The 14,205-nt window shown below is 44.3% G+C and overlaps 2 protein-coding genes across 2 annotated transcripts in view; both read left to right on the forward strand.

Moving 5' to 3' along the window:
* Positions 1–14,205, forward strand: part of PARP14 (poly(ADP-ribose) polymerase family member 14) — a 56,463-nt gene that overhangs the window by 16,654 nt on the left and 25,604 nt on the right. The gene's annotated exons all lie outside the window — the stretch shown is intronic.
* Positions 211–7,472, forward strand: PARP15 (poly(ADP-ribose) polymerase family member 15). The gene is made up of 7 exons (XM_082235560.1): positions 211–368; positions 1,447–1,614; positions 2,487–2,705; positions 2,803–3,384; positions 4,107–4,252; positions 4,842–5,016; positions 7,058–7,472. Exons 1-7 carry the CDS (start codon positions 344–346, stop codon positions 7,345–7,347), a joined length of 1,605 nt encoding a protein of 534 aa, XP_082091686.1. The 5' UTR covers positions 211–343; the 3' UTR covers positions 7,348–7,472.

The following is a 14,205-nucleotide window of genomic DNA, read 5'->3' on the forward strand; positions in this document are numbered from 1 at the left end:
GCTATGTGTCTAATTCAGTTGAAAGGAATAATAATAATAATAATAATAATAATAATAATAATAATAATAATAATTTATTATTTGTACCCCGCCCATCTGGCTGGGTTTCCCCAGCCACTCTGGGCGGCTTCCACAGAAACCAAAAAACACTAAAATATCTTTACTGAATTCAGTTATGCATGCATGCTACCTTCATAGGAACTTAGTTAAGGCTATATGTGCAGGTATCTTTTGCTGTATGTGGGATGTTAATCTTTACAGGTAATCTTATTTTCTCAGAGAAATGCAATTTTTATTTATTTAAGGTGTTTCCAAAGCAATTCTGGATGGAGCTGGACCAGGGATGGAACAGGAATGTGCTCAACTAGGTACAAATCTACTTTTTACATAAGCAGGGGTGGGTTTGGTTCCCCTCCCCACCGCTGCCCAGCACTGGTGGTCAGTAGTGAATGCCAACAACTTTCTTGATCTTTGAAGCATGAATAGTTACAGGCCAGTGAAACATGTTAAATGCTGTTTATGCCTGAAGATAACTGAGAGTGACTGTTGCTCATTTGTTACTTTGCACTTCCCTGCTCCTTAATTGATCCTCAACAAGTTATTGGATCTTAACTGTATACAGCCAGTACAAAAGTAGTGTCTATGATTTGGCAGGAAATTGCATGTTGGTCATCCACATGGCTGTGAAGTGTCTCATTTTATTTAGCTGCAGAAGGTAAAGTAAAATGTTAGCCATCTGTATGTAGGAGCCTTGTCTTCTTCCTAAGGGTCGTGGTAGCCAATAATTTCTCCAAGTAGTCAGTGGGTTCTGCTTCCTGCTTCACACAGGCAAACTTAAGAAGTGTGTGCTCCTTTTTGTCCCTGAGGAATTCTCAGTTGTGCAGGGAACTTTTGTATCTGTGGAGACTGCCTGCTGCAGAGATTACTCCTTATTCTGTGAGGGACCAGGAGAATTGTCATGGTCTTGTTGGGGGGGGGGGGCTAAATGTGCAGCCCTGCTATAGCCTCTTTGGTCCTCAGTGGGCTGAACAGCTTCACAGAATGGATCTTGCATACCTGGGGACATAAATATCTCCCTCTTAAACAGAACTGCATTGCTTGTCAGTTTATCAGTGGTATAAAGTGCAGGCAGTGAGGGGAGGCCCTGCTTGCTTAGAGGGTATGGGAAGCAGCACCGAAAATTGGATATTTGGGTTGTTTCTAACACCCTCCCTGGTGTGAATGTTGTTGAGGGCAAAACAGCATCTGCCCCAGAGATGAAATATTGCTGTTTCAGGACTGGAAGAACAGGATATCTGGAACAAAATTGTGGAAGGATATGGGAGCTCTGTGCATGCAAAAATTGTATGGAAAGGCTTCTAAGATGGAAGGCATATATTCCTCCTGAGTAGAGGCTGCCTTGTTTGTTCCACATATCACTCTCCCCCCGCTCCTCATTTCTTTCAGCTACCCAGCCTCACAACAATCTCATATGCACGCAAGCAGGAAACCTGAAGTGTAAAAATGTAATCCACCTTGTGGCCCAAGAAGATACCAAGGCACAAGTCTCCAAAGCTCTTGTGGAATGTGAACAAAGGCAGTTTTCCTCTATTGCCTTTCCTGCAATTGGCACAGGTCTGTATTGCCTTGAGGGAAAACAATGGTGCAGCAGTAAGTGGGTGACATAATTGAACTTCCAGTGGTGCTAATGGTAGTGGCTCAGTATTTTTATTCTTTATTCAGCAAAATGTAGACACCACTCAGTTGTAACAAAAATACTAAGTGGCACCACAATACTAAATAAGAAACACGGGGAAGGCTAAGATCATTGACACTGCTGCTCCACTCCTCATCAGCCCTGCCCCACATGCTCCTTGAGTGTTTTTGGCTGGCTGAGATATCATTTTGAACTCATGATAATGGTTCTTGCCTGCTGGGTTGAGAATACAGGTGTGTGCAGTGTGTGTGTGTGTGTGTGTGTGTGTGTGTGTGTGTGTGTGTTTGGGTAATACAGTATTGCACAAAGGCTTTTTCTGTGTCTAAAAATATAAGCACTACTTTATCATTTCTTTTTTCTATTATTCCTCATCTGTCTGTCCAGTAAGAAGCCTGTTTGGTCTTCACATATGTATGTTTTCAGAGTTTCTTTCATTCTTTTTACCAAAATAGCCGAAACAAGTTTATAATCATTGTTTAATAGTGAGGTGGGCCTAAAGTCTTTGGGGTTCTGTATCTCTTTCTCAGATTTGGAACTTAGTGTTATGAACGCCTTCTTCCAAGTTTTGGGTATGCGTTTCCTTTTGGGACTCCATTCATTACTTCATTCAGTGGAGGAATTATGATTTCTTGAAAAGTTTTATAATAGGTAGATGTGAGTCTATCAGGTCCTGGCGATTTTCCTGTTTTTTGCTTGTTGTATGCCAATAGTTATCTCTTCCGTTGATATTGGTTCATTAAGATAGTTTATTTGTTCCATTGTTAGTCTAGAATTTTTATTATTATTGCAGGTGAAGCAAAACGTGACCCAACTGCAGTGGCCAATGATATGATAGATGCTATAGTAGACTTCATAAGTCAAACACCTTCACAGGTGAAGATGATTAAAATAGTAATTTTCCAGCCACATCTTCTAAGTATTTTTTTTGCAAGTATGCAAAGAAAAGAAGCTGCACCTAGCAAGCATGGTGGCACATCCTCGTCAAACTCCATTTTTTCTAGATTAGTAGGTAAGTAGACAGCTTCTATATGTGTAGAACTTTTTGACTGCAGATGCATTAAGTAGTTAAAAGCATAACCTGTCCCTGAATTGATGTTCTGTTGCAGATTTCTTTAGCTTCAGAAAACCTGCTGAGGGAGCTAAACCTACAATACTTTTGGAGAGAACAGTAGAGCCAACCATTTTTCAAATCTGTGGAGATAGCCGGAAGAATGTCGAAGAGGCAGAATTTTGGATGAAGGATCTGATTTTGAAGGGCCAGTATGAAACAGTTGTCTCAGATAAATGGATCTCAAACTTTGGAGAAAGCGAATATGAAAAACTGAGAGCTCTTCAGCAGCGGCTGCATGTTGCTATTAGGCTAGAGTATAAAGATTCTTCTCCTTCCCTCCACATTGTTGGCATAACCAAAGATGTCTTGACGGCCAGCTCAACAATTAAAAGCATGATCCAAAGCATGGAGGAGCAGTCAAAGGCAGATATTCTCAGCAACTTTGTAGAGTGGCAGTATGAAGACAATGGGAAATACAAAGGCTTTGATAGCCTGACAAATATGCACTTAGAATCTGCAGCACACCAGCTTGAAATAACCATAAGGAACAAATGCTACAAAGTGGACCCAAGTAAACAATGTGCAGTGGACAACCAGGGGAGAAGCATCACCCTTCGCCGTGTATCAAAAGCTGAAGGTAAGCTTCTAAGGCATGAACAAATTGATCAGTTCTGTCCCTTGTATTCTCTGTGTCTCGCACACAAACACACACTTGTGTATCTCCAACATTTCTGCCTAGGAAAGCTCTGAAGGAGATATGCCTTGAGTCCAGATCCAACCTCAACTTGCTTTCTGCCGGCAACCTTCCTGGGCATTTGCTTATATGAAAAGTAACCATATTGCAAGTTATTAAGTGCGGTTTCACAGATGGCATGGTGCTGCATGGGTCTTTTTCTTCTCTTCCTCCTCCTCATTTAGAAACTGAGTTAATGGCTGGAGAACTTTTATTTTGGCTGAGGCCTGCATAGAGCAAATAGCTAACTTGTTCAGTCAGACCCGACTCCTCTAAGTCAGCTGCCCAGGAATTGGTCTTCGCCTGAGTCATACATAGCTGTCTCTCCTGTAGGGGCCAAATGTGGGCTTTCAGGCCTGTCTGTCTTGCCTTTAGGAATCTACCTAGGCCAAACTCCTTCCCAACCCTGTTCTGTGTTCTCCTCAAGTGATTTTGCCTAGCTGGAACGGGTGCACAAACCGTGATAAAGACTCACCAATTTAAAATGACAACAGATGGCAATGCCGCTCAAAATACTAACTTGAAACCTCAAACTGAAAGTTCATACCGAAACTGAAAAGTGTCCTGAAATAGGCTTCTATGTCCTTAGTCATGGCACTACTAACAGCACCATGTTCATTACACAGGTAATCTGGCAGTGGACTTACCTGAACAGTGGGAAGACATGGGGCAAGCGCATCTCAAAATAGTGGAGCTAAAACCAGAAACGGAGGAATATCAAACTGTCAAGAATATGTTTCTCCAGACTTGCAGCGTATTTACTATTGTAAAGGTAAAAACATTATTTTCAAAGTCTTGTTTTGTTTTCTTTCTGTGGGGTCCCTCCTTTCATAGTACACCTTATACCAAGGGCCCCTCTATACGTGTTTTTTGTTTGTTTTTTTACATCCATGATGGACCTAAACACAAGAGCATTCTCTCCTGCGGTTTCTAGAAGCTGATATTCAGAAGCGTTTCTGCCTACGACCATTTAGCACTTATGCTGCTGGAAAGCAGTAGCTAGTACAGTGGTACCTTGGGTTAAGAACTTAATTCATTCCGGAGGTCCGTTCTTAACCTGAAACTGTTCCTAACCTGAGGTACCATTTTAGCTAATGGGGCCTCCCGCTGCCGCTGTGCCGCCACTGCATGATTTCTGTTCTCATCCTGAAGCAAAGTTCTCAACCCAAGGTACTATTTCTGGGTTAGCGGAGACTGTAACCTGAAGCGTCTGTAACCTGAAGCGTCTGTAATCCAACGTACTACTGTATTGGGTTGATTCACCCTAAGGCTCCAAATCTGTTCCTTGTTCAAGTGATTTAAATTTTTTATTCCCAGTGATGATACTGGTTGTTATCGGTGTTCTGTCTTTTTACTTGTAGATTGAGAGGATCCAAAATCCCTACAAATGGCAGCAGTACCAAATAAAAAAGAAGGAGATGGATGACAAAAATGGCCATACAAATAATGAGAAGCCCCTTTTTCATGGAACAGCTTTTACATCGATAAAGCTCATAAATGATTACGGGTTTAATCGAAGTTATGCAGGAATGCACGGTTAGTTGATTATAAAAGTGTGGCTTTTGTATGAATGGCTAATGACTCTTCATGTGCCAAACACATTATTCTCTCATGTTTCTATGTATGGGGTTAAAAAGAGAGTGATTGTTGTGCATCAATGTCTGCAGATACCGTATTTTTCGCTCGATAACACGCACCTGACCACGCACATAGTTTTTAGAGGAGGAAAACAAGAAAAAAAAATCTGAATGAAACAGTGGATGTATCATTTTTGTGCTTCATGCTGTGGCCACAGACATGTGATTTGACGGTGAGTTTGGGGTAGCCCAATGCAAAAATCCTGAGAATCCATGTGGATCTGTGCTTTGTAACCACATTTTTGCACCACTGCAGCCCCAGGCAACAGTGGGTGCGTGATTTTTTTGGTGCAGGCTGTAGCCATGGACATGCTATGTGATCTGATGGTGAATTTGGGGTGACCCAATGCAAAGATCCTGAGGATCCATGTGGATCTGTGCTTTGTAACCACGTTTTTGTACCATTGCAGCCCCAGGCAACAGTGGGTGCGTGATTTTTTTGGTGCAGGCTGTAGCCATGGACATGCTATGTGATCTGATGGTGAATTTGGGATGACCCAATGCAAAGATCCTGAGGATCCATGTGGATCTATGATTTTGTAACCACATTTTAAGTGGGGAGCGAAGGAAAAACAAAGAAGGGACATGAGAGGGGTGTGCAGAGAAGCAGCTGGCTAAGAATGCAGGAGAGGGATTTAACGGGAGGGAGGAAAGGAAGGCAAAAGTCGACCTAAGCCAGCCCCCCCCCTCTCTCTTCTCTTCTCTCTCTCCCTTACTTTTTAGGAGAAAAAATCTGTGTGTTATAGAGGGAAAAATACGGTACATATACTGTCATTTCAGCATTTACAATACTCAGTTTTTGTACCTTCCCCATCTGTGATTATTATTATTATTTAATTTTATTAGTCGTCATTTACTAAAAGTGCTCATCTTGCAGTATTGTAAAAAGGACAAATTTTACCCCACCCCGCTGCAGTGTGTCTGATTATGTCTCTATTATAAAAGAGGAGTAAAGGTATAAGTATTCCCTTTCATGGTTACACTTTATGGCTGAAAAGAAAAATTGCAGCTGCTTGAAACTCTGTTTTTGTATTACAAATTTGGCTGCAAACTGGTTATGGCTATTCATTGATTAGGAAGGACTCTTCTCATTCTCAGAGGCTCTCAGAATTTTTGGCTGAGCCTTTATTGCTTGACAAGAGTAAGTGTAATAGTGTTCCCAAGGCAAGGGGAGGCTGCATTGGATAGTAGATTTACTCCTTTTTTACATTAGATTTTCTTTTCTAAGAATTCGGTCATCCCCAAAAAGTGCAAGGGTAACTTTTTGCTTTTTAAGGATCTGAGCTGCTTGCTCCTTCTGCACAAGAAGCAAAGTAAAAAGCCTTTCCTTTTCAACAGAGCTTTCTGTTGTACCAGGACAGCTTAGAAACAAGGAGGAGATGGCTCATCTGCCTTCTTTCTGAGCCTCTGCAGAAACAGTGCCTTGCAGAAAGGCAGGAAAAAGCTGTCCCACCCTGTGCCACTTCCCTTAGATGGGTAAATGGCAAGCACAATCGATGGCTTTGCTCCCAAGGTGCATGAACCGAATTCTGCTCACATGGCAGAGCTTAGTTTTGCAAGAGCATCTTGGGATCCAGGCTAGAAGCCTTCTCCTTGGCTCTGGTGAGAGGCAAGTATTTTCTAATTGGTGCGGGGAGGCAATGAAGGAAAGTTGTGTTGCTAGTGTATACAGAAAGAAAGCACAGTCAATAGATAAAGTTGAATCCTGGAATGAGAAAAGCACACCCTTAGGCAGACCTGCCATCTAAAATAACCCTCTTGTTAGCAGCATCCCTGCAATGACTTGTTGCGGTCTGCTAATAGGAAAAGGAAACTTCCCCAGATAAGTATCTGTTAAACTGTTGATACCGATGTGTGTGTTGCTGGGGCCTTTCAAGAGTGAAAGGATAATGGTACTTCGCAGTTACTGGCTGCTTTAAACTTTTCATTTATCTTTACAGCTGCAGCATATGGAAATGGAACCTATTTTGCTGTAAATGCCCAGTATTCTGCCTCTGATACTTACTCAAAACCAGAAGCTGATGGGAAAAAGTACATGTACCTTGCTCGAGTACTCACCGGAGAATATTGCCCTGGAGCGCAAGGATTAGTTGTCCCCAAACCTAAAAATGCGGCTGATCCCACTGTTCTCTTTGACAGTGTGACTGATAATGTTTCTAAACCTTCCTTGTTTGTCATTTTCAATGATATCCAGGCATATCCAGAATATCTCATCACTTTTAAGAAGTAAACATTTCTCTATCTTGCACTTACCCTGGTGAAAAGAAGTGCCTCTAGTTATGTAGTAGCATGCTGATACTGTATTACCTGTATATAAATGGATCTGATTGCGAAATAAAATGTTGATTTGGGCTACTTGCTGAGTAAAAAACTTTTTTATTTTAATTCTTGAAGTGGAAGGGTCGAACCTTTTCAGGTTGCTTAGCGTATTTGAAACTGGGATAAAACAATGGAAAATTAATTAGGAAAGGTATAAATAAGTTTAGGAGGAGGATAGCATGGCTAAGGAGCAGAGTCAAGGAAGGTAAGAGAGGCATGAGAATTGCTTTAGTTATTATATATATATTTTTAGTGAAGCGCCACTTAAAGCACCACTCTCTTTCAAATCAGAACCAGTGACGGTCCTGTGTGAGTACCTGGAGGTGGTTGGAGGATGGATGGCGGCTAAGAGATTGAGAATGAATCCTGACAAGATAGAAGTACTCTTTTTGGGGACAGGAAGCAGGCAGGTGTGGAGGACTCCCTGGTCCTGAATGGGGTAACTGTGCCCCTGAAGGACCAGGTGCGCAGCCTGGGAGTCATTTTGGACTCGCAGCTGTCCATGGAGGCACAGGTCAAATCTGTATCCAGGGCAGCTGTTTACCAGCTCCATCTGGTACGCAGGCTGAGACCCTATCTGCCCACGGACTGTGTCGCCAGAGTGGTACATGCTCTAGTTATCTCTTGCTTGGACTACTGCAATGCACTCTATGTGGGGCTACCTTTGAAGGTGACCCGGAAACTACAACTAATCCAGAATGTGGCAGCTAGACTGGTGACTGGGAGCTGCCGCCAAGACCACATAACACCAGTCTTGATAGACCTACATTGGTTTCCAGGCACAATTCAAAGTGTTGGTGCTGACCTTTAAAGCCCTAAACGGCCTTGGTCCAGTATACTTCAAGGAGCATCTCCACCCCCATCGTTCTGCCCGGACACTGAGATCCAGCACCGAGGGCCTTCTGGCGGTTCCCTCACTGCGGGAAGCCAAGTTACAGGGAACCAGGCAGAGGGCCTTCTCGGTAGTGGCACCTGCCCTGTGGAACACCCACCAGATGTCAAAGAGAAAAACAACTACCAGACTTTTAGAAGACATTTGAAGGCAGCCCTGTTTAGGGAAGCTTTTAATGTTTGACAGACTATTGCATTTTAATATTTTGTTGGAAGCCGCCCAGAATGGCTGGGGAAACATAGCCAGATGGGTGGGGTATAAATAATAAATTATTATTAATTATAATATGCAGTTTTCCTCCCCTCCAAAATCAGTTCAACTTTTCATTATCTAAAACAAATTCCTCTCTAAATTAAAAGGACAAAGTATTCCAACTAAAAGACGAAAATGATTTGTTTCATTTGATCCAGGACACGTCACGGACCAGTCCTGAAAATGTGGAGTAACGAACTCTGTTTATGTGCAGAGTATATCAGAGTAACTGCAATCAGCCTCTTATGTCTGAGATTAGGGAGAATAATTTTCAGGCAGTGTTAGAAACGGATATGAAAGTTAGGAGCTAAATGGCACCTTAAACTTAGGTTATGGGTACAACAACGGAATGTCTACAAGAATATAAAGCTGAAAATGAACTGCGGCTAAAATGTTATATTCAATTTTTACATGGTCTAGTCCAGGGGTCTGCAACCTTTAAGACAAAAAGAGCCACTTGGACCCGTTTCCGAAAAAAACAACAACAACTGGGACCCGCAAAAACATTGCAACATTTAAAACAAATATAACACTGCATATATTGTTTCTGGCCTTAATGCTATATATACAGGATCGTGCAGTCAGCTGTCAATCTCAAGAAAAAAGGACAAATTAATAGCTAATTAAAATATTTAATTTACAACCAGGTAACCAGGTTAATGGGACTTTTGCTCCTGAACCCCAGTGCTCAGTGTCTGCACATCAGGGCTGTAAGACGTCACCTTCATTTTCACACAGGCTTGCAAGCTGTCATCTGTGAGGCGTGATCGGTGTTTGTTTTTAATATAGTTCATGTTGGAGAAGACCTGCTCACATACATATGTGGAAGAGACCACAAGGGCCATCGAGTCCAACCCCCTGCCAAGCAGGAAACACCATCAGAGCACTCCTGAGATATGGTTGTCAAGCCTCTGCTTAAAGACCTCCAAAGTAGGAGACTCCACCATACTCCTTGGCAGCAATTCACCAAACTTTCACCAAACTTTCCCCTGCTTCAAGCAACTAAAAAGGGGCTTCAGGCAACTAACTCTACGTGGAATTCCACGCGACCGCGACTGCATAATCAATGCCACAAAATGCCAAAGAAAATTAACCAGGGCCCCAGTGAACCATAAATCATAATCAGTGCCTGATGTAAATAATAATTAATAATGAGGGCCCAATGTCATCCTCGTCATTATAAAAATAATCCCTCTCTTCGCGCCGCCCAGCCTCCCAAGAAAAAAACCCCACTTCAAACGGTCACAAAGCACAAATTCCACGCGACCACAACTTGCTATGCCCAATAACCAATGCCCCAAAATGCCATAGAAAATTAATCAGGGCCCCAGTGTACCATAAATCATAATCAGTGCCTGATGTAAATAATATATAATAATGAGGCATTCGTCATTATAAAAATACCTTTTTTGACACTTTTTATTATTTCTTTGTTTGACCCCTCAGAATTACTCCTCCTCATATAAATAAACATTAAATTAACAAGTTTCCTTTTTTTGAGTGTGTGTTCTTCACTCCCCTTCAAAACAGTGACCAGTGTATATGCCCCCTTTCAATGCAGCCTGCTTACAAAGGCGGGACGACAAAGACCAGCAATAAGCTGTTGCATAACGTTAAGGAAAACAATTCACCAAACTTCCCCCTGCTTAAGTTTAAAAAGGGGCTTCAGGCAACTAACTCCCACGTGGAATTTCCTATAGTAAGATGGCGGCCGCCTCAGAAGACCACATGGGCAGATAAGATGGCTGCTGGGACGATCCGGTTACCCAGCAACAGCACAGCTGATTCCGACGCTTTTGAAAGCAGCCGGCAAAGCAAGTGTTGGAGCTCCGAAGCCACAATGCTGCGCATGTGACCAAATAGCGAGGACTTACTTTGCTAGAGACAAGCCCCGACGCTACCACAAGCCTCCCTCTCTTCGCGCCGCCCAGCCTCCCAAGAAAAAAACCCCACCTCAAACAGTCACAAAGCACAAATCAGTAAACATAATAAACATTAAATTAACAAGTTACCGTATTTTTCGCTCCATAGGACGCACCTGACCAAAAGACGCACCAAGTTTTTAGAGCAGGAAAATAAGAAGAAAAAATCCAACTCAAATGTTGTACTAAACTATTTAAAACAGCAAAGTGGGTGGCTCCTGTCCACTTTGCTGCTTTAAAGCGAGCCACAATATATAATGAAGAGAATGGAAAAAGGACAGACATTCCATTATAATGTAGCTGTTTTCATCATCACTGGGAAGTCAGTATTGGCAGCAGTCACAAAAATTAAAATTTGAGCATTTTACTGTTATTAATCAAGAATATTAATAGTCAGGGAGAGAAGCCAGGGCTGTGCAAATGAGAAGTGCTTGGAGTATGGAGGAACAGCAAAGAGATCCAATGATTGCGCTCCAGATCCTAAATCTCTGAAGTTTTCTCAAAACAGGCCTGGTTGTTTTGAAAGGAAGATTCAAAGAGTGGGAAATGGAGTGATTGAGCAAAGAACAGAGGAGGAAAAGAGGGCAGATAAATAGCTCCCATTCAATAACAAGAGAACACAATGTTTTTGGTTTGGTATAGGTGGACTGTACTTGTAAGAATTTGTATAATGAATTATAGATTTGGAGTGGAAAATCAGTGCCTCTTTTCAGCAATAAAGATTAGCTGCTAGGAACATGGTCCACACACAAACACACAGGATGTCTGGTTATAGTTGCAGTTACAGATAGGTAGCCGTGTTGGTCTGCCATAGTCAAAATAAAAAAATTCCTTCCAGTAGCACCTTAAAGACCAACTAAGTTAGTTCTTGGTATGAGCTTTCGTGTGCATGCACACTTCTTCAGATACAGAGCAGTGTATCTGAAGAAGTGTGCATGCACACAAAAGCTCATACCAAGAACTAACTTAGTTGGTCTTTAAGGTGCTACTGGAAGGAATTTTTTTATTTTGGTTATAGTTGTTTAGTTTAAACTGTTACTGAGCCAGATGCCTGCTCGGTTTTAGCTGAGCTCACTAATACTGAATTGTGGAAATGCTTTGCATGTATTTATGACTATTTCTGCAAAACTGCTACCTGAAGAAATCCCCAAACTTAGTATTTTTAAACTTCAAATGGAGCTCAGAATCCGGTTAGGCAATCCTTTGCAGTTGAATTAGGAGGCACTGAGAGAAAGCAATTTGCTGCTCCCCACCCCCCTCCACCCCAGGATCACACAGCCTTCCCTCTGCTTGCAAACCTTGTCGGAGCTTCACGGGGAATGCGAACGCTATAGGCAGAGCAGTGTGGCTCCCCCCCCCCCAAAGCACCCCAGGAGCGCAGGGCAAAGACGCACAGCCTTCCCTCTGCTTGCAAACCTTGTCGGGGCTTCAGGGGGAATGCAAAAGCTATAGGCAGAGCAGTGTAGCTCCTCCCCCCCTCCACCCCAGGATCACACAGCCTTCCCTCTGCTTGCAAACCTTGTCGGAGCTTCAGGGGGAATGCAAAAGCTATAGGCAGAGCAGTGTGGCTCCCCCCCCCCCAAAAGCACCCCAGGAGCGCAGGGCAAAGACGCACAGCCTTCCCTCTGCTTGCAAACCTTGTCGGAGCTTCAGGGGGAATGCAAAAGCTGTAGGCAGAGCAGTGTAGCTCCTCCCCCCTCCACCCCAGGATCACACAGCCTTCCCTCTGCTTGCAAACCTTGTCGGAGCTTCAGGGGGAATGCAAAAGCTGTAGGCAGAGCAGTGTAGCTCCTCCCCCCTCCACCCCAGGATCACACAGCCCTCCCTCTGCTTGCAAACCTTGTCGGAGCTTCAGGGGGAATGCAAAAGCTATAGGCGGAGCAGCGTGGCTCCTCCCCCACCCCCAAAGAGCACCCCAGGAGCGCAGGGCAAAGACGCACAGCCTTCCCGCTGCTTGCAAACGTTGCCGGGGCTTCAGGGGAAAGCGGAGGCAGCCGGCAGAGCACCGTGGCTCCTCCCCCCATCCCCGAAGAGCACCCCAGCAGCGTAGGGCAACAGCGATTTGGCTCCAGGGACCACACATTCGCTCCATAAGACGCACAGACATTTTCCCTTCCTTTTTAGGAGGAAAAAAGTGCGTCCAATGGTGCGAAAAATACGGTACCTTTTTTTTGAGTGTGTGTTCTTCACTCCCCTTCAAAACAGTGACCAGTTTTGAACAGTGGCTTCAGGCAACTAACTCCTCCGCCTCCTCCTTCCCTCGCGCCCTCCCCTCGACCCTCGCGCCCTCCCCTCGACCCCACCCCTCGCCTCCTTCCCTCACGCCCGCCCCTCACCTCCTTCCCTCGCGCCCTCGCCTCGACCCCGCCCCTCGCCTCCTTCCCTCGCGCCCTCCCCTCGACCCCGCCCCTCGCCTCCTTCCCTCGCGCCCTCGCCTCCTTCCCTCGCGCCCTCGCCTCCTTCCCTCGCGCCCTCCCCTCGCCCCACGCCTCCGCCCCGGAGCCGCAGCAAAGGCTTTAAAGAGCCGCATGCGGCTCTGGAGCCGCAGGTTGCCGACCCCCAGTCTAGTCCTTCCCCTGCCCACCCACCTAATATTCTTAAGAGGGTCTATTCTCCAGTCTTTAGGGAGTACAGTGGTGCCCCGCAAGACGAATGCCTCGCAAGACGAAAAACCCGCTAGATGAAAGGGTTTTCCGTTTTTCGATGCGCATCGCAAGACGAATTTCCCTATGGGCTTGCTTCGCAAGACGAAAACGTCTTGCAAGTCTTGCGATTTTTTCCGCTCCCCCCCTTTTCTAAGCCACTAAGTCGCTAATAGCCTTTTAGCCGCTAAACCGCTAATAGCGCTAATCCGCTAAGACGGTTGCTTCGCAAGACGAAAAAACCGCTAGACGAAGAGACTCGCGGAACGGATTATTTTCGTCTTGCGAGACACCAATGTAGCTGGATGTGGGGAGGCAGAAAAAGGTCCTTTCCTTCCACTCTGCAGTTTTAATCAGAAATCCTAGGCACAGTACTGCGCCCAGACCTCAGAAACTGCCCATGCTAATGAAATTCCCTGTCGCAAAATGCGCCTAGAACAATGGGAGTTTCAAACACTTGTTTCCAGGTTTGGGAGGATGTAGTGTGATATTTTGACAGGCATAGACCCCAAACTTCATCATTTTAGAAATTTACTGACCAGCTAACAAGCAAAAAATAATAGCACCAGCATTTTCCTCCAATCAAGATATTCCTGATTTAAGCTAAGGATAGACCTTGTAAGCAGATTCACATCCCTTTTTCTGGAAATCCTCTGGACTTGCATGTCGCTCAGATCAGGCTTCACTGGCCCACCCAGCAGCTCCTACAACTTTTAATGAGTGGATGCAGGGAAATATAGTAGTTACTGCAGACTTTGCTTAGTACAAGCTATCCATAGTTTTAGGTTGGAATTAGTTGAGTGGTTTTATTTTATAAAATTACTTGACATTCTCTTAGAGATGTGCCCCAGTTATCCTAGTGGAAGAACCAATACTGGTTACAATACCAGGACCGGAGACTGTTTTATGAAGACATGTTTAAAGGTAAAGGTAAAGGTACCGCTGACCGTTAGGTCCAGTCAAGGACGACTCTGGGGTTGCGGCGCTCATCTCACTTTATTGGCTGAGGGAGCTGGCATACAGCTTCCAGGTCATGTGGCCAGCATGACTAAGCCGCTTCT

This window comes from Podarcis vaucheri (genome assembly GCF_965113315.1).
Source record: "Podarcis vaucheri genome assembly, chromosome: 1".
NCBI lineage: Eukaryota > Metazoa > Chordata > Lepidosauria > Squamata > Lacertidae > Podarcis > Podarcis vaucheri.